Source organism: Podarcis bocagei (genome assembly GCF_964188305.1).
Source record: "Podarcis bocagei genome assembly, chromosome: 17".
Taxonomy (NCBI): domain Eukaryota; kingdom Metazoa; phylum Chordata; class Lepidosauria; order Squamata; family Lacertidae; genus Podarcis; species Podarcis bocagei.
This window is the reverse complement of record NC_138143.1, coordinates 6,809,553-6,827,304: the sequence shown is the minus strand read 5'-3', so window position 1 is coordinate 6,827,304 and position 17,752 is coordinate 6,809,553. Positions and strand designations below refer to the sequence as shown.

At 44.1% G+C, this 17,752-nt stretch overlaps 2 protein-coding genes across 4 annotated transcripts; one reads left to right on the top strand and one right to left on the bottom strand.

Moving 5' to 3' along the window:
- Positions 1–2,191: 2,191 nt before the first annotated feature.
- Positions 2,192–5,649, top strand: LOC308577224 (immunoglobulin gamma-1 heavy chain-like). Of its 2 annotated transcripts, none has more exons than XM_081177251.1 (3): positions 2,192–2,225; positions 3,563–3,919; positions 5,205–5,649. In XM_081177251.1, the coding sequence occupies exons 1-3, from the start codon at positions 2,207–2,209 to the stop codon at positions 5,531–5,533; spliced, it is 705 nt and encodes a 234-aa protein (XP_081033377.1). In that variant the 5' UTR covers positions 2,192–2,206; the 3' UTR covers positions 5,534–5,649. The 2 variants fall into 2 exon arrangements, with proteins under 2 accessions (XP_081033377.1, XP_081033376.1); XM_081177250.1 differs by lacking the exon at positions 2,192–2,225 and adding an exon at positions 2,232–2,644.
- Positions 5,650–6,507: 858 nt separating this feature from the next.
- LOC308576443 (lysozyme C, milk isozyme-like) lies at positions 6,508–17,555 on the bottom strand. 2 transcript variants are annotated; one of them, XM_081175833.1, is made up of 5 exons: positions 17,438–17,555; positions 13,358–13,553; positions 11,254–11,412; positions 8,249–8,327; positions 6,508–6,636 (listed from the first exon to the last, which is right to left on the bottom strand). In XM_081175833.1, the coding sequence occupies exons 2-5, from the start codon at positions 13,494–13,496 to the stop codon at positions 6,570–6,572; spliced, it is 444 nt and encodes a 147-aa protein (XP_081031959.1). In that variant the 5' UTR covers positions 13,497–13,553; positions 17,438–17,555; the 3' UTR covers positions 6,508–6,569. The 2 variants fall into 2 exon arrangements, with proteins under 2 accessions (XP_081031959.1, XP_081031960.1); XM_081175834.1 differs by having other exon boundaries at positions 17,407–17,549.
- Positions 17,556–17,752: the final 197 nt, after the last annotated feature.

Here is a 17,752-nt window from a genome sequence, read left to right as displayed (position 1 = left end):
TTAGTTTCCAAGAAACCACCAATGCTATCAACACCTCTCAGCAGGACAACAGTGTTCCTGGAAGCCTTTAACCTGAGACCTTCGGGTATAGGGTAGTATAGAAATGAAATGAAATATAAATAAATCATGTCTCCAACTTAAAGCAAACTTGGATTATAACAAATAATGGACTTCACATGCTCAACAGAAACTCTCAGCATCCTGAATGCCTTCCAATAAGCAAGACTTGAAAAGGCTGGCATAGGGCATCATACTGAAGACACACACACCTTTCTTTTCTTTTTCTTAAAAATATTTTTATCGGAATTTTATTTACAACATAACATAAACCCCCCAATACACAATCCACCCTCATTAAATGTGAACATAACATACAGTGAGCATAACATACAACAATACAAACAACAAAATAAAAGACTTCCTTTATCCTGTATCTGGCCTCCTTATTTACTTCTTATAAACTGTTTCCTTTATGAAGAATTATTAAGATTTTTCTAATTATAATTTAAATATCCACAAAGTCTCCTGCAGACATTAATCGAAACAAGTCCAGGTATGTAATTTCAGGGCACTTTTGTGAAGTATTCTCTGCATTTTCCCCATGCTTTTTGAAACTCTTGTCTAGTGTGATCTCTAACTGCCTCTGTTAATCTAGCCAGCTCAATATACTCTAACAGTTTGTCTTGCCATTCCTTTTTTGTTGGCACAGTTTCATTTTTTCCAGTTTTTAGCAATTAGGATCCTTGCCGCTCCTGTGGCATAAAGGAATATTTTCTGATCTCTTGCTATAGCTGTGTCCATTATCCCTAGTAGAAAAGCTTCTGTATTTTTTATAAAGTTATACTTAAACATTTTTTTAAGCTCGTCATATACTGTGTTCCAGAAGCTTTTGATTTTTTCACAGGTCCACCAAAACCTTTCAATAAAAAATGTAATATGGATAAATGGGAAATGGATATGAATTGAAATCTACAGTCCACACATAGAACAGTCTGAGCAAGAGGACTCTGGGAGGCCGGTGTAGCACATTCCTTGAGAATGGGGATGTGACAGAAAAAGTGGAGGGGAAGCTTCCTCTGTCTCTTCTGTGTTTCCAATGTGTTTCACATATAACGCTAAGCCATGGCTTGTTTAACAAACTGTGAGTTAAGGCAGCAACAAAGCATTGCTTCAAATCATGGTTTGTTGGCGGTAAAAACAAACAGCAGTTGAGTTACTGGGCAGGGTTCATACACCACACTAAGTCATGATACATCATTATGTGTGAAGCAGGCCATTGTTGTTGCCATTATAAAATCTGCATTAATCCCTTGAATATGCATGTATGTTTTGTTTTATTCTTTTAATTGTAAATTTGTAAATGAGCTTGAAAACTATTGTTGCAGGATGGGATGTGAAATCACTGTGTATCCTAATTCCCATTCTATTCTCTAAGTGCCGTAGCCTAGATATCGAAAACAGCCACACACTAGAAGGGAGTATTGGCAAACTTGTTTGTAAAACCAAAACTTCATTATTATTATTATTATTATTGTCGTTGTTGCTTAAAAAAAAACAACAACTAAAGAAAGGGAGGGGATCTGCCCAAAAGCCCATTAAGGACTCGTGGAATGTGGACTGATAGTTGAGAGGAAAAACTGTAATACACTTGCTCTGTGAGATGTGACTTTATTTTGCCATGATTCTACTTCTACTGTGTACTTCGTTGTTCTTATTTATTGTTTGACTGGATTTGTTTATGTTGTATTTTTCTAAATGCTCGATAAAATATATAATTAAACCAGAGAGAGAGAAAAGCAGAAGGGGTTACAGAAATCCAGGTTGGAGGGGAAATGGAATAAAGTGACTGTGAAACGACTATCGAGAAGGAGACACGCACCCATTCCCTCTCTCTTTTGCCAGCCACTGCCCAGACCCCATCCTGCCTGTTCACTTGCTCTCTTACCAGATGGCAGCTGCCTATCATTTATTCTAGTAGTACGACTCATGCAACACGTTGGCGACTAATATACACACAATAACTACCAAAATAATTATACATTCTTTATCAATCTTCTGAGAGAAATATACAAAACCTTGTGCAAAGCCACAGAGACTTACGAACTACTCAACCTAAGATGAACTTATAATATCTGGTTTCAACGGATTTTTCAAATGCTTAACTCAGTCTTTTGTTTTCTTTATCTTTTTAGGTACCGGTAAGTTCATGAATAGACCAACAAAGGGTAAGTTCGGTGTTGTTCACAATACTGAGAGATGCTACTGAAGTTGTAGATGGATGTTAATGAAGTTGTAGACAGGGTGCCGGCGTTTTGCACCTGTTTCACCCTGGCAGTCCAAGTAAGGCCACTGTTTGCCCCTGATGGGGCCCTTTTACTGGGGCTTGCGGATAGCACACTCCCAAGGTAGTTTTCCGGGCTTCTTCAGTGGTCTAAACTCAAATGACAGAGCTGTGTTGCGCGAACCTCAGGGAAACAATCAGCCTCTAGGCAAATGCTTGCAAATGAGCATGGTCGCCATAAAGCAATGTGCATGGTGCATATGCGCTAGAAAGACAAGCAGTTTCATCATCAAACCACCTCCAAGAGGAGAAGGATGGGCTCTCATATCCTGCTGTGTCTCTCTTTGGTTCTCTCCATCCACGGTGAGTACACACATAGCTGGTTGCCAAGTTAGAGAGGCCAAGAACTTGCAATAGGCCAGTGGGAATGATGGGGAAATGAGGAATTTGGGCCTTGTGCTAGAATAGAGAGAATGAGCATGATGGACTAGAGAAATCTGCACACCTCTTGTGTCTTTTGTTGGAGGTCAGTCAAGGGCCACGGCTATGGTCTAGGAATGGCAGGTAGATGTAAAGGACTTCAAAGGTTGGTGTACACCTAGAAGGCTGGAGGAGAAAACCCAGACCTACTCATTCAATCATCCCTCTATCTACCCGCTAGGTACTTACGAATAGCGATGGTGGGAAAATTCGACTCAGTTCAGATTTAAAGGCAATCCTATCTAGTCCCCACTTTCTAAACAATATCCATGCTGAAGTATAGCCACCCATCAGAATGTACACTTCTCCGATTCGCTCAGTGTAGTTGTGCAGCCAAGTGAAGTGTATAGAAATGAACACTCTAGGGCGGAGTGTGCATAAGAAATGCATATATCAGTGACAATGACATGCACAAATATATTATATTCTATAATGTATAGGAATTTGCTCTGCAAAATGTGTGCGTTGGCAAAACTTGTATAAAAATATGTGTATACTAGGAGAAATTCACAATAAAATGCAGATGAGGGGTTTTTTAAAAAAATAACAACAAAATGATGAGGAAATGTGGAAAACTGAACTTAAGACTAGAAAAGTTAAAAACTCAGCAGAACTGAAATGGACAAACTGGCCCACCGCTACTGAGCAGACTGAAATCATTTTTGAAATGCTGGCTCCGTAAGCAAAATACACTAAATACAAGGGGGTGCAGACTTTCAAGCTGTATAAAATTCACAGTTCACTCCCATTATCAGGCTGAAATTTTAGCTTCACAACAGCCACCTACTTCCCTCCTCGCAGGTGGAGTGCTGCAGCCTCTGCCCGCCCAGCCACCACAGGCCTCCGTTGCAGAGGGAACCACTGCTACCCTGCCGTGCCCTCTGGAGAGGGGCAATATCCAGGAGTACCATGCCTTCTGGTTCCAGCAAAAGCCAGGAAAAGGCCCGGTCTTTATACTGAAGGATCACATTGATGGCAGGGTAGAGCGTGCTCCTGCATTTGATGAACGTTTTGTGGCCATCCGGGATGCCAATACCTACACGTTGCAGATTCGGGAGGCGCGCACGGAGGACAGCGCCATCTATTACTGCCTGGCAGAGGCAAATTATTTCAACACCGCTGTCTCAGGGAGTGGAACACAGCTCAGTGTCACAGGAGGTGAGTGAGAATACCATGGCTTACGAATGGAGCACTTGGGCACAGGGAGCCCAATGTACTACAGGAAGCATGCAGGGGGGCTTGTGTAGCATAGAAGTTATGAAATGTGCCCTAGGAAATTCCCAGCTCAGGTCTCGCTTCGGGCATGAATTCACAAAGTAGCCTTAGCCAAGCTGCTACGCCTCAGATTCATGCTTGCAGTGTAGGAATAATAGCACTAGCAACCTTATAAGGTGAACTGCTTAATATGAACACTCAGAATTCTAAGTGGGATCAGAAAAGTGGGATCTAACTTATGCATTCCAATATTGCAAGGATTTCCACTTGTGCAGCAGAACTTCCCCCCTGCCTCTTCTCACCCGCATGCGCTCCCCGAATCTGCTCTGGAGAGTTGTGGGGGAACCCAGAGCAGATTTAAGCAGGGGTATGAGGGGGAGTCCTGTTGCACAAGCTGAAATCTTTGCGTCAACAGGAAACTTACTTAGCACTTTGCTGCATATAGGCAGACTCCAACTCCCATCATCCCTGGTCAATGGTTACACTGGCTGGGATGACAGAAGAAGCAAGTCCAACAACATTTGGAGGGCTGCAAGTTCCCCAACTCTGCCCTATTCTTTTTGTCCTCTAATGCCCTTTCTCTACAGCAGCAGACTCCATGTGCACAATAGTCTGCAACGATGCCTTGCGTGTTCACCTGAAAAACACATTTGGGTCGCTGGGTGGGGGGAAGGTGTCAGAAAATAGAATGAGGGCTTAAGCAAATTTACCTTTTGTCCCACTCTTTCTAAGCACAGGTCTGTGCTTTAAAGCTCTACATCTGAGCATTTGTTTGTTTGTTTGGCTTTTTTTATGCCCTGGAGCATTCCCCATGAAAACCTGCTCTTTAAAGCTGAAGCACAGCCAACGGCAATTGCCATTTGCTCCGATTCTGCTTTAAAGAGCGGGTTTTGGTGTGGAAAACTCCAGACCCAAAAAAAAGTGCTGGGATTGCACCTGAAAAGTATGGAGGAAAGGCAAATGTGGATAAGCCCTCAGAGTGGAAGAGGAGCTCAACCACAGAAATGCTTGTGCAATCTCCACAAGTAAATCATCAACTCCAACCCAGGCCTCTGGGGCCCAAATGACACATTAAGTTATCCAGGGTGGCATTTCTGTGTGTGGGCTCTGTTAAGTACTGCTGGGGATTCTCAATTAACTTTGCTTGGAAATCCCCGTTCAGCAGCACCACCCAAAAATAATCAGGTCACTTGGATTCTGTGACCCACTCATGGTGTCTCTTTCCCAGGTAAATCAGCAAAGGAACCGGCTTCAGTCACCCTCCTGTCTGATGCTTACCAGACAGCTGACTCGCCCACCATCCATGCCTTGTGCATCGCCGAGAAATTCTACCCAGGGTTCCTAGAGATCAAGTGGAGTGAGGCTGGAGTCAACATATCAGAGGGGGTGACTGCTGGGCCGGTGGTCTTGAATGAGGATGGCTCCTACAGCGCCAGCAGCATCCTGAGCATCCCTCGCAGCCGCCTGACCTCTGACATCTCCATCAAGTGCTCCACATACCACATCGCCTCCGGAACCAGAGCGGAGCGGAGCCTGGAGCAGTGCCAGGGAAAGTAAAGGCCTGCCGAGATCAGCAGCACCTCTCCCATCTCCTCCTTCATCCCTCAAAGCCAGACCAGAGGGGCAGCTCTGCTCCTCCTTCTTTGTTTCACAATAAAGCCACCTTCACATCCCTACTGTGTATATCTATCCTCCATTATTGGTTGAACCTTGAACGGGCACAACCCACCCACCCACACAATCATTTCCGCTGCTGTGTACAGAACCTCACCATCGTGTCCACCTGAGGGAGAAAAATACCTTGGGTCAAACCTGCAGGGAACTGTTTCGAGAACATGTGTAAGCCAAGCTGTCTTGAGGGCTACCCTCACCACCCTCCACCTTCAGTTGGCAACACTAGGAAGAATCCTGCACCCATATGTGTATAGTTTGTGCCTCCCCTATTATTAGTATTAGTATATTGCCCTATAGTCACAGGTCTCAGGGCAGCTCACAACAAAAAACCACAATATAAAAACACAAAATACGTAATACAAATAAAAACAAGAACAACTCAATAATCCCCACCCTCCCCGACACATTTTAAAAGGGCATCAGATGCCAATCAGCTGAAGGCCTGGTTAAAGAGGGACTTTTTTTGCCTGGCGCCTAAAGGTGTATAATGAAGGTGACAGCCAAACCTTCCTGGGGAGAGCATTCCACAAATGGGGAGATTCCAATTGTCCTAATCTGCATCAGAGATGGGTAGGGGACCAGTGTAGACGCCATGGATGCAAAGTAATTAAAGATGTGTGTATTTCATACATTTAAGACACATAACTTCCCACCAAGAATCCTGGGGACTGTGGTTTAGGCCTCTGAGAGCTATGACTCCCAGCTCCTTTAATTACAGTTCCTAGGATTTGGGGGATTTGTTCCTAGTGTCTTTGTGTGTATGGTGTGTACACAGCATAAATTGCTTCTTCGTTTCATATTTGGAATTTTTTTACCATCCAGGGAAATAACAGATATAAGAAGCATTTTACAAGAAAAAAAACCCAAACAACTCTGTATTGATGACATGAGAGATGGCAAACAGAAGGTAGACAGGTTTTCAGGGCTTACACCCCCTCACCCACTCACGCAGGTCTTGCTTTTCACAGTGCTTTTTCCACTCCTTCCTGCAGAAGGCAAATCGGAGAAAGAGGAAGTCTGTTACCACAATGGCTATTCCTAAGGACAAATTTTCATGCATAGGGATCATAGCATTTTCTCAAACTACAATGCAGTTGCAGAACAAAAGGATTAAACCATAATCCATCATGGAATTAAGCATGGTTCAAGCCACTAAATTCAAGAGAATTCTAGATGCAATTCCAGCAAAGCACACTTACTAAGGGGTAAGTAGTGTTGGACTGACTGGGTAAACATTACTTCCTGAGTAAACATTCATAGGAACTGGTGGCAGGTGCATGCATGCACACACACACACACACCCCAGCAAGGCCGTTTGGTGATTTTTATAATGGATCTTGGACTGCACCATTAATTCATAATGTGCCATATACACTGAAGGCTCCTGGCTTCCACCTACTGCTCAGTGCACAAGGGGTGTTCCCAGGATACACTGGAATTATCAGGTGCAAATTAGAGGAAGAGTCCGGGGCATTTAACAGTTATGAACAGGTGATAACTTTGGCAAGTGAAGCTTCTTTTGTCACTGCATAACAATACCTGCCAAATTTCACCAACACAGCTATTCAGAAATTGTCTGTGGTTTGCCCTGTTCTCCTTAACATCCAAGTAAGAAGGCTTCCCCTATTAAGTTGGGTTTGTGCTAACATGACATCCTCACACCAGTGGCATTTTAGCTTGTAATTCCTCAGGACAGCGATCTGCGCTATTTGTCTTACGTTTTGTTCTCTATGTGTTGAAAATATTGCACAAATAAATGCAACCAAACCACTCAAGTACACAAGAATTCCTGCATGTGTTAAGGAGTCCCATCTTTGGTTAACCATCTGCATTTCTATGACACGGTTACCAACTTTTTTCTGCCAGGAACCCTGTGCCTTTAGCTTCTGTGTAGTAAGTTAGAAATCAGCAGCTGTGGGTTTTTCTGGAACGGCAATTCAGTGATAGAGAGAGCTTCAGCTATGGATTCCTGCCTGTTTCCAGGTTGTGAAAGGCACTCGCGGGGGTGATAAGACTTGGCAACTCTACTAACTGTTTTCCTTGGATGCCTCTGACTTAGGCAGCAAGCAGGAAAACAGAAAGTGAGCTTCTCTACTCCATTAGAGATCCAGCTTGTTTGAAGCCAAATGATTGACCCAGCACTGAAAAATGACAATTTATTAGATCAAGCAGGGGAACTAATGCTGTTGGACCCCAGCCAGAAAGACCAAGGGTCAGGATTATGGGAGTCAGTGTCCCAGCAGCTTTTAGAGGCACACAGGACCCCCATGTCTGACTTGGATTTTTTAGTTAAAAATAAACCAAAGCAGGCCTGGCTTCTGTGCAGTCTGGCACACATAAATTAAGGCCAGGGAGAAGATGTTCATGTCATAAACTGATAGCAGAAATGCCACCTGCTTGAGACCAGCATGTAAGGTTGTTATAAAAAGCAGTGGGGGGTGTCTGTCAAGACTATTTCAGCAGGAAAGAGAAATACAGCTACAGAGAGAGCAGATCGGTTTTGGTAACGCTGGAACAACCAGGTGAGGGAGGTGTTTGCAGAGTTAGCCCCTAGAGGGCATTCAACTAGGTGGGGAAAAACAGAAGATGCTCTCATACCAGGTCCCCATGCCTTGGGGATCTTTCACAATCCTCTTGACACATAAGATATCATCGTGAATATCAGTATTCAATAAATCTAGAAAAGAGAATGAAAATGTATGAATGGAAGGGAAAGTCGGCAATTATTATCACAGGGTTAGAATAAACTAAAAGTCAAGCTTAAGGCTAATTGCAGAATCAAATCTCCCTAGGGTTGCCACCTCTAACGACATCCTTTAGCAACCCCCATGTAGCAGGAATGGAAGCAGCCCACTTACTCTCTCCCCATTCCTCTCATCAACAAGGGTGGGGGTCAGGGGTGCCAACTTGAATAAAATATTGGGGGGCCTTGGTAAACTCCGCCCTGCATAACCGATCACATGATGCAACACATGCACACCATTTGAATGGCAATACCCAGTGCAAGTAGATAAATAAGTATCGCTCCAGCAGGAAGGTAAACGGTGTTTCCATGCGCTGCTTTGGTTCACCAGAAGTGGCTTAGTCATGCTGAGCACATGACCCAGAAAAACTGTCTGCAGACAAATGTTGGCTCCCTTGACCAGTAAAGCGAGATGAGGGCCACAACCCCAGAGTCATCCATGACTGGACTTAATGGTCAGGGGTCCCTTTACCTTTATTCTATCTGAATGGGGAAGCTGCTTTTACATAAAATTGCTGAAACAGCAAAGCTGACTGTGTGGATGTAAAAATCAGTGATAGGACACTTTGCCTAGTTCTATCACAATGGCTAAAACGCTTTGCTACTAAAGATGGACAAATCTGTCAGTTTTCCAAGTGTCTCATTTTTCCAAGCTTAAATTCAGTTCTCCACATTTCCACAACATTATGCAATCACCACCACCACCATCATCCTTGTGAAAATCTGCCAGCATTTTAGTACTTTAAGGATTGTTGTTAGGTATTGCAATTAGATTATGAATCTGCTTTTGCAAACCTCTCACCTTTAGAGTCGCTTCAAAGCCAATTCTTACGCCGACTTTTAAAACTACCAACATGCGTAAGTAATGCGGCTATTCGCTTAGAAATGAAGATCCCCTCAGTGGAGTTAGTTTTATGGAGGAGAGTTTTGATTTATTGGATATCCCTATGGCATAAACTCCCGAACCACTATCTCATTCAATGCATGTGGCGGGATGACTTCACAAATTTGTGGTCAGGAAAAATTCATGCCAAATTGCTGTCCTATGAGATCTCGCCCACGGAATTGCTCAAACTGGATCTAAACGCGGCAAAAAGGTGTATAAATCAAAGGCTGGATGATGTGGAGCTATACCAAAATTTCTTAGCTGGTGGTGGAGCCTGCTCGCCGTTAAATCTCGGCATAACCCCTATCTATCGTGCTCCGTCCTACTTAACATCGCTTATAGCCGCATCTCACCGATATGCCTTCATTAGAGCCAGGTTCAATGTTTTTCCAACAAACGTGCTGAGACATAGTTTCACTAAGGGCCAAGTCCCTTCAATGTGTGCTTGTGAAATGAAAACATCTGAATCTTTACATCATGTTATGTTTATCTGCCCTATGTACAGTTCAGCTCGTGCTAGTATACTAAACTCCATAATCCAGCCTATGGCTGACAAACCAGTAGACCTACAGCTTGCCTGGGTTCTTCAAGATGTAGATCCTTATATTACTCTACAGGTTGCTAAATTCCTAACAACCGTCCTCTCGTACAAGAGACGGAATGGAATGTTAGCTGATTATTGATAGTTATAAGAATTTTTGATATTGACATCAGATATTGATTTTAGCGTAGTGCCTAAATTTTAAACTTTAATCTTAAATTTCTGTTTTGATTTGCCAATATTTGTCCTTGTCCTTGTGAGCTGTGAATTGTGTTATATTACTTGTGGCTTGTACGAGACCGCTGTTTTATTTGATTTGTTTTGTGTGTTGTGCTTTATGATGGGCGTAAAGCCGAATAAACATTTTGACATTATGAATCACTTGTAATGAGCGCTTGAAAGCACATTACAAAATATTAGGCACTTGATCAGCTGCTAAGGTATTAGCAGCCAGCAGGTGGTGCTGTTGTAACATACCTTCTTACCTGAACAAGAAAATTGTTAAAATAAAAAAATTCCTTCCAGTAGCACCTTAAAGACCAACTAAGTTAGTTCTTGGTATGAGCTTTCGTGTGCATGCACACTTCTTCAGATACTGGAAGGATTTTTTTTATTTTGACTATGGCAGACCAACACGGCTACCTATCTGTAACAAGAAAATTGTTGATGGATGTAATTGCTGAAATGGCAAACCTTACAGTTTGCATGTAAAAATTAGGGACAGGACAGTTTGACTAGTTCCAATGTAAAAACACTTGAATACAAACCAAATAGTCGGGGTTTTTGGAGGTGGAATAGGAAAAGCTCAGCATTTACTCCTGCATTATCCTTGAACCAGCTGCCAGTCTTTTGCAGCCTATGAACTCTTATGAAATGGCTTACTAACATTCTGAACAAGAGTAAGATATCCTTTAAAAAAAAGAGAGATCATATTCTGCCTGAATTTTAGAGCTGGATGATTATGTTTCAATGTATTAGCATTTTAAATATAACAAAATTACGTAATTTATATTTTTGAGCGGCATTGTTGTGTTTGGAGGGATCAACATTTTAACATAAAAATATGAATTCAGCAATGTGTTATTACTGACAAGACTAAAAATGTGCTTACTAACCTAAGAGGTATTATGCTATTAAATCAAGCTCTGTTTTAATTTGAAAATATAAAACAAAAATGTCAGGAAAGGCCAGTAGTATGTATCCCAAGGACTGGGAGGCTGTGACCCTCCAAGTTTTTGCATCAATCATCCCTCACCGTTGGCCATGTTGGGTTGGGGCTGGTGGTAGCTTGAACAACATCTGGACAGCACTGGGTTCTGCACCTCTAACATAGCATTTAGCAAGCTGTTCCATTTTCTGCAGCACCCCATCATTTTGCCTGTCCCCTCTGGCACAGTGCCACCTGTGGCGGGGGGAGGCAGGAAGGAACTCACCTGCACAAGACATGGAGCAAAGGTTCTCTGAAAGGGTGCCTTCATCTTTACACCACCAGCCATTGTTGATATGGAAGATGCCGTAGTCTTTAGTGCCATCCTTGCGCCTGTCAACAGCCTCTGTGTCAAAGCCAGTCTCAAAAAACGACATGCAGATCCCTTCAGGGAGAAGAATAGAAGTTACACTCTGTAGTAGCAGCCAATTTATTGCAGATTACTAAAATATCAATCACGTTTCAAAAGACCACCAAATCGCCACAAACTTTAATCGGATTTTCATTGGATTGAAGTTTGCTCTGATTTAGCACTAAATTTGGAGAGAGTTTTTAGGGGAAAGTGGTGAGGCAAAGCAAAACAGCCTAGAATGCATGAGACAAGCGGAAAACCGCCCAAACAGAAGTGTGCACAAGCCCTCAGCCAAAGTCTGCCCTCTCAGCTCAAAAACCGAGTTGCACATCTTCCAGGATGTGCTGCCGGGTGAATCAATTGATGCGTGCTGTACTCTCACCCCCAAAAAACACTTTTTTTAGGGTGCAAGAGCGCAGCTCCCAAAATGGCCGCCATGATCTCGTGTGAAAAAACAGGATGTCCCATTTTTTCTGAGGCACTTGGTGGGTATGAAGTCTTCATTCCTCAAATACATGTAGGGAAGGAGACATTTTTTCTTTCCCTACAAATCATACAAGAATCCTCCAAATCTGGGGTAAGACAAGGCTTTATCAAGCCTCCACTGTTAAGTTGTGGGTGAACATATCAGACGACACAGTGATTCTTCAAACAGGTCTTCTTTATTCAGAGGCAGAACAGGACTGAACTGAGGAGTTCAGTCAGCCTGAAGAAGAAGAAGAAGAAGAGTTTGGATTTGATATCCCGCCTTTCACTCCCTTTAAGGAGTCTCAAAGCGGCTAACATTCTCCTTTCCCTTCCTCCCCCACAACAAACACTCTGTGATGTGAGTGGGGCTGAGAGACTTCAAGAAGTGTGACCAGCCCAGGGTCACCCAGCAGCTGCATGTGGAGGAGCAGAGACGCAAACCCGGTTCCCCAGATTATGAGACTACCGCTCTTAACCACTACACCACACTGGCTCTCAATACCACACAGCCTGCTTATATAGAGCTCCAGAACAATGTAACTGTTGCCATTTTCTAAAACTATCCAATCACTGAACGTCACTTTCGATCCTTCATTTGCATACAAACTATCCAATCACTGAACGTCACTTTCGATCCTTCATTTGCATAACTATCTACAGTATCCCCCTGCTGGCCCAGGGTGAGAACTTCAGTACATAATATCCACATTTCCCTCATGATGGTTGTCCTGTCAGGTCAGGGCCCAGTGGGAGCTTTCCCCATCCTCAGGTGAACAGCAGGTCAGCTGTGGCTAGGCGAGCTGGAGATGTGTGGTGTGTGTGTGTGTGTGTGTGTGTGTGAAGACCCTACTGACTGGCATGTCCCAAAATAAATTTGGTGACTGGGGCAGCAAGTAACCTGAGGCACCACCTGCCAGGAATTTTCCCTGCAAGAGGTCCTGTAATGTACAGGTGGAAAACTTGCAATCCCTCAGACATTGCTGCACATCAACTGCTATCATCCCTGCTCATGGGTCTTTGGTTGGCCGTTTAGGGTGTTAAAGGTCAGCACCAATACTTTGAATGTGGCAATGCAAAAAAAAAAAAAAAAAAAGGGCTCAGACACAGACTGGGAAAGCTTGCAAGTGTGCCTAGAAAGAGCAGGGCAAAAGGCGAGTGTGGATGAGCCCTGTGTCAGATCTGTGTACCTTCCATTTGTGTAACAGAAATCTGCTTCCAGAGAGGATCATCTCGTTGCCTTATGGCAACGCTGGCTCAGAGCGAGAATGGGAAGTAGAGAGGCATTCATTCATTCATTCATTCATTCATTAGGTCTTCAGATAATGGCGTGCTTTGGGGGAGCATTCATAAGAAGTAAACTGGGACAGGTTTTAGGCCAAAGCAAATAAATTGCTACCCTCTTGTGGACGTAGAGACAAGGAAATGATGTCTGGAAAGACCATGGTTGTTATCTCACTCCTTCCCTCCCACAACATTTGAAGTATGCTCTGCATTGAGAAGCTACACTCACAGTTGGCCAGGCTGTACCCCTCATATCCATCCAGTCCGCTAACTTTCAGCACGTGGTACAACTCGCAGCGACCAAAGATCTTGGCTTGCACAGTGACGGCAAAGCAAGTGAGGAGGAGGGTCTGTAATAAGTGGATCATCGTCTTAGCTGCTTAAATGTGATGGGAGGGAGTTGACAAAACCTCTGAAGTTAACTCCTTTAGGGAGAAGCAGAAAAACAGGAAGGTTGGCTCAAACAGGGGACAAGAGACATAATGTTTTAAGAGTGACAGAGGTTGGAAACACCCCTGCCCTCTCAAAATAATACATGTTTTCTGTCCTGGGAAATCTCTGGGTAGGTTTTTCAGCATTGTTCAGTTTGTACCAGGAAAATGCCAGCTGGAATGAACACTTTGTGGCTAGTACCAGTGTTGTCACCAATCACCACCCAACCCATTCCTTGGCATATTTATGAGGGATGAACTTATATACTGTATGTATAAATGCCCATTTGAAGCTCTAAATCAACAGGGATGGGGAAAGTCTTCTTGGACTCCAACTCCAATAATCCCTTAGCATTGGTCATGCTGGCTGAGGCTGATGGGAGCTGGAGTCCAACAACATCTGCAATAATAATAATAACAATAACAATAACAATAATAATTTATTATTTGTACCCCGCCCATCCTGTGGGTTAAACCACAGAGCCTAGGACTTGCCGATCAGAAGGTCGGCGGTTCGAATCCCCGCGACGGGGTGAGCTCCCGTTGCTCGGTCCCTGCTCCTGCTAACCTAGCAATTCAAAAGCACGTCAAAGTGCAAGTAGATAAATAGGTACCTTTCCAGGAGGGAGGTGAACAGCGTTTCCATGCACTGCTCTGGTTCACCAGAAGCAGCTTAGTCATGCTGGCCACATGACCCAGAAGCTTTACGCCGGCTCCCTCGGCTAATAAAGCGAGATGAGCGCCGCAACCCGAGAGTCGGCCACGACTGGACCTAACTGTCAGGGGTCCCTTTACCTTTACCCCACCCATCTGGCTGGGCCTCCCCAGCCACTCTGGGTGGCTTCCAAGAAAGATTAAAAATACAAGGGCACACATTCCCCATCCCTACTTTAAACAAAAGCAGATGGTTGGGCTGAAGTACAAGGCTTTTCATCTATCTTTCCCTGACCCTTCAAATGAGTCTAGCTCTCAGTCTCTTCCTTGGAGGTAGAAGGGAGAGAGCTGCATGTTATGTCAAAGGTAAGGCAAGGCGCAGAGAAGCTGTCAGCTTTACCGGGTGTGCAATGTGCTTAGCCACCTTGTGATTCTGAGTTGGAAATACATCAGTATATACCGTATTTTTCGCTCTATAAGACGCACCAGACCACAAGACGCACCTAGTTTTTGGAGGAGGAAAGCAAGAAAAAAAATATTCTGAATCTCAGAAGCCAGAACAGCAAGAGGGATCGCTGTGCAGTGAAAGCAGCAATCCCTCTTGCTGTTCTGGCTTCTGGGATAGCTGTGCAGCCTGCATTCGCTCCATAAGATGCACACACATTTCCCCTTACTTTTTAGGAAGGAAAAAGTGAGTCTTATAGAGCAAAAAATACGGTAACTGTCCAACTTCCACTCATCCACATTATTTGAACACAAACAATGCCCTCCGTTGAGGAGCTGCATTCACAAATGGTCTGGCTATGATCTTAGGAACACAGACTCCCAATCTCATGTTACTTGTATAGTATGAATGTGGAGATGAGGTTGCTTTTTGCAGCGGAAAAGCAGCAGGTGGGAGGAGGCCTGATTCACTCTTCCCCTAGGCACTACTTTACTCCTACTCCTTACTCCTACTCCTTTCTTTTCCCAGCTTCATCAAAGGCCAGAAAAAAAGCACAGCTGGAAGAAAAGTCTGAGGGAGAAAGTGGTAGGTAGGATTAGATATCACCCCTCCCACCTACTGCTTCTCCCCTTTCAGATGCTTCCTCTGTAGGATAGAGCCCGGCTTTGCTAATATACCGGTAATATGTATTTCTAGAATGAGATAATGTGGTACTTGGTGATAGTGGGATGGCTTCAGAAACCAGGAAGCAGTGAAAGTCAACAGTGAGGAGTCATCTGAGAATAAGGCAAGATCTGAGACTAGGCTGAACCACAGGAGGAGAACTGGCTGTGACAACAACAACAACAACAACAACAACAACAACAACAACAACAACAACAACAACAACTATTATTATTATTATTATTATTATTATTATTATTATTATTATTATTATTATTATTATTATTATTATTATTTGTACCCCGCCCATCTGGCTGGGTTTCCCCAGCCACTCTGGGCGGCTTCCATAGAAACCAAAAAACACTAAAATATCATCCATTAAAAACTTCCCTGAACAGGGCTGCCTTAAGATGTCTTCTGAATGTCAGGTAGTTGTTTATCGTTTTGACATCTGGTGGGAGGGTGTTCCACAGGGCAGGCGCCACTACCGAAAAGGCCCTCTGCCTGGTTCCCTGTAGCTTTGCTTCTCGCAATGAGGGAACCGCCAGAAGGCCCTCGGCGCTGGACCTCAGCATCCGGGCAGAATGATGGGGGTGGAGACGCTCCTTCAGGTATACTGGGCCGAGGCCGTTTAGGGCTTTAAAGGTCAACACCAGCACTTTGAATTGTGCTCGGAAACGTACTGGGAGCCAATGTAGGTCTTTCAAGACCGGTGTTATGTGGTCTCTGCGGCCGCTCCCAGTCACCAGTCTAGCTGCCGCACAACTGTCTTCAAGGCACCCATTACTGTCTCAAACACCAACAGCTCATGTGACACCATGAAAAAGGCAGGGGACCAGGCCTATGATCACAGCCTTTCTAGTGAGTGGCTGCTAGGAGTCAATACAAAGCTGCCAAAAACTAAAAGATAAGCAGTGTAATATGTACATTTGGCCTAGGAGCCCAAATGGTGCCAGATCAGTGGACGTAGCAGGTAGAAAGGAGGGTGCTGAATCTTCTGCCCCTGCTTTCCCCTTGCAACCCTCCCTGTGCCATGAAACAAATATACCTTTGGAATCCCGCCCAGGGTAAAAGCATCTGGCGGAGGAAGTAACCGGGGGACATCAGAGTGTAGAGGCAGGGTTAGGCAGCACCTGCCCACCACATCTGTGAGGTGAGTCACAATGTCCCCTGCTGCTTTTCAGCTTGTAGACGACAAGCCAGGTTCCCACACCCAGCCCTACTGCCAGCCACATGTTGCAAGGCCCAGATTAATCAGGCAGAATACTGCCTGAACTTTTCTTCCTTAGATCTTCCACGGGGAAAAGAAGCTAATAAAATGGCTAAGCCTAGCAGGTAACTCTACTGATCTCTATTTTTTTATTTTTGGTTTGAACATTTATTTTATGGAAGAAGACGGGGGATACTTTAAATAGCTACATACATAATAAATGAAAACATATACGAACTCTGTGATTCTGAACCAGTCTGGAATCCTTATGCCCCATCCAGTTCCCAGTTTCAGTGTCCAGACCTTGCTCAAGTGACCCCTTCGTATTCTACCAGAGGACAGGGATGGCTAGCTCCAGAGGCTAGCAAGGGTGGGCATCTGCTGGGAACCCATTGCCCCCATTTACATTATGAGCACCCAAAATACTGGTGGCAGTGTGTGGGAATTCCTGTTCTGGGCAGCTTAAGGGGGTCCACTGAAGGTACCTTTCTGGAAGACACACACCCCTTAAATCCTGGGAGAGGAATAGATATAAGTGGCAGCAATATTCCCAACAAGATTTAAAATTATTATTATTATTATTATTATTATTATTATTATTATTATTATTATTATTATTAATACCCTGCCCTCCCCAGCCAAGACCAGGCTCAGGGCAGCTAACACCAAATATAAAAACAATTGATTAGAATGCAGTGAATTTTAAGAGCGTTTGTTGGAATTGCTCTCTTTTCTTATGCATTGTAAAATGAAGACGAATATCACAGATGTGGTTGCCCTCTCTAAATGACACGCTTCCCCTCAAACTTCCCAGCAGATGGAGCTGCAGGGCAGCTTCCAGAAAGCAAAAGCTAGTTACTGTTCCCAAGTCCCACCTAGGTATCCTCATCACCCTGTTCAGCTCACGGTTTGCAAGAAGAGGATGAGATCCCGCCAAGCTGGCCAGGGAAGGAAGGATGCCCTTCTTCACAAGAGGAAAAGCAGAGTGGGAAAGGCCAGGGAAGCCACCGTGGCTTTTGCATGGTTCTGACCCCTCTTCCTCTTCCATTTAGAACTTTCAAGGAATTCCAGAACTTCCTGAAAACTGACTATGAGATCATTTCATCTGAGGACACAGGAGGCCAGCCCAAAGGCACTGTTTACCACAAAGAGCACCTTCAGGTGCAAACAGCAGGCAGGACAGGAGTGGCGAGGGATGGGGGTGCTCCACAGGAAAATATT

Coding starts and splice junctions, on each gene's coding strand:
- LOC308577224 (XM_081177250.1), top strand. CDS start 2,596: ATGGGCTCTCATATCCTGCTGTGTCTCTCTTTGGTTCTCTCCATCCAC. Junction 2,645..3,562: donor TTTGGTTCTCTCCATCCACG/GTGAGTACACAC, acceptor CCCTCCTCGCAG/GTGGAGTGCTGCAGCCTCTG. Junction 3,920..5,204: donor ACAGCTCAGTGTCACAGGAG/GTGAGTGAGAAT, acceptor TCTCTTTCCCAG/GTAAATCAGCAAAGGAACCG.
- LOC308576443 (XM_081175833.1), bottom strand. CDS start 13,496: ATGATCCACTTATTACAGACCCTCCTCCTCACTTGCTTTGCCGTCACT. Junction 8,328..11,253: donor TTGCTCCATGTCTTGTGCAG/GTGAGTTCCTTC, acceptor TCTCTTTTCTAG/ATTTATTGAATACTGATATT. Junction 6,637..8,248: donor CCCCAAGGCATGGGGACCTG/GTATGAGAGCAT, acceptor TGCCTTCTGCAG/GAAGGAGTGGAAAAAGCACT.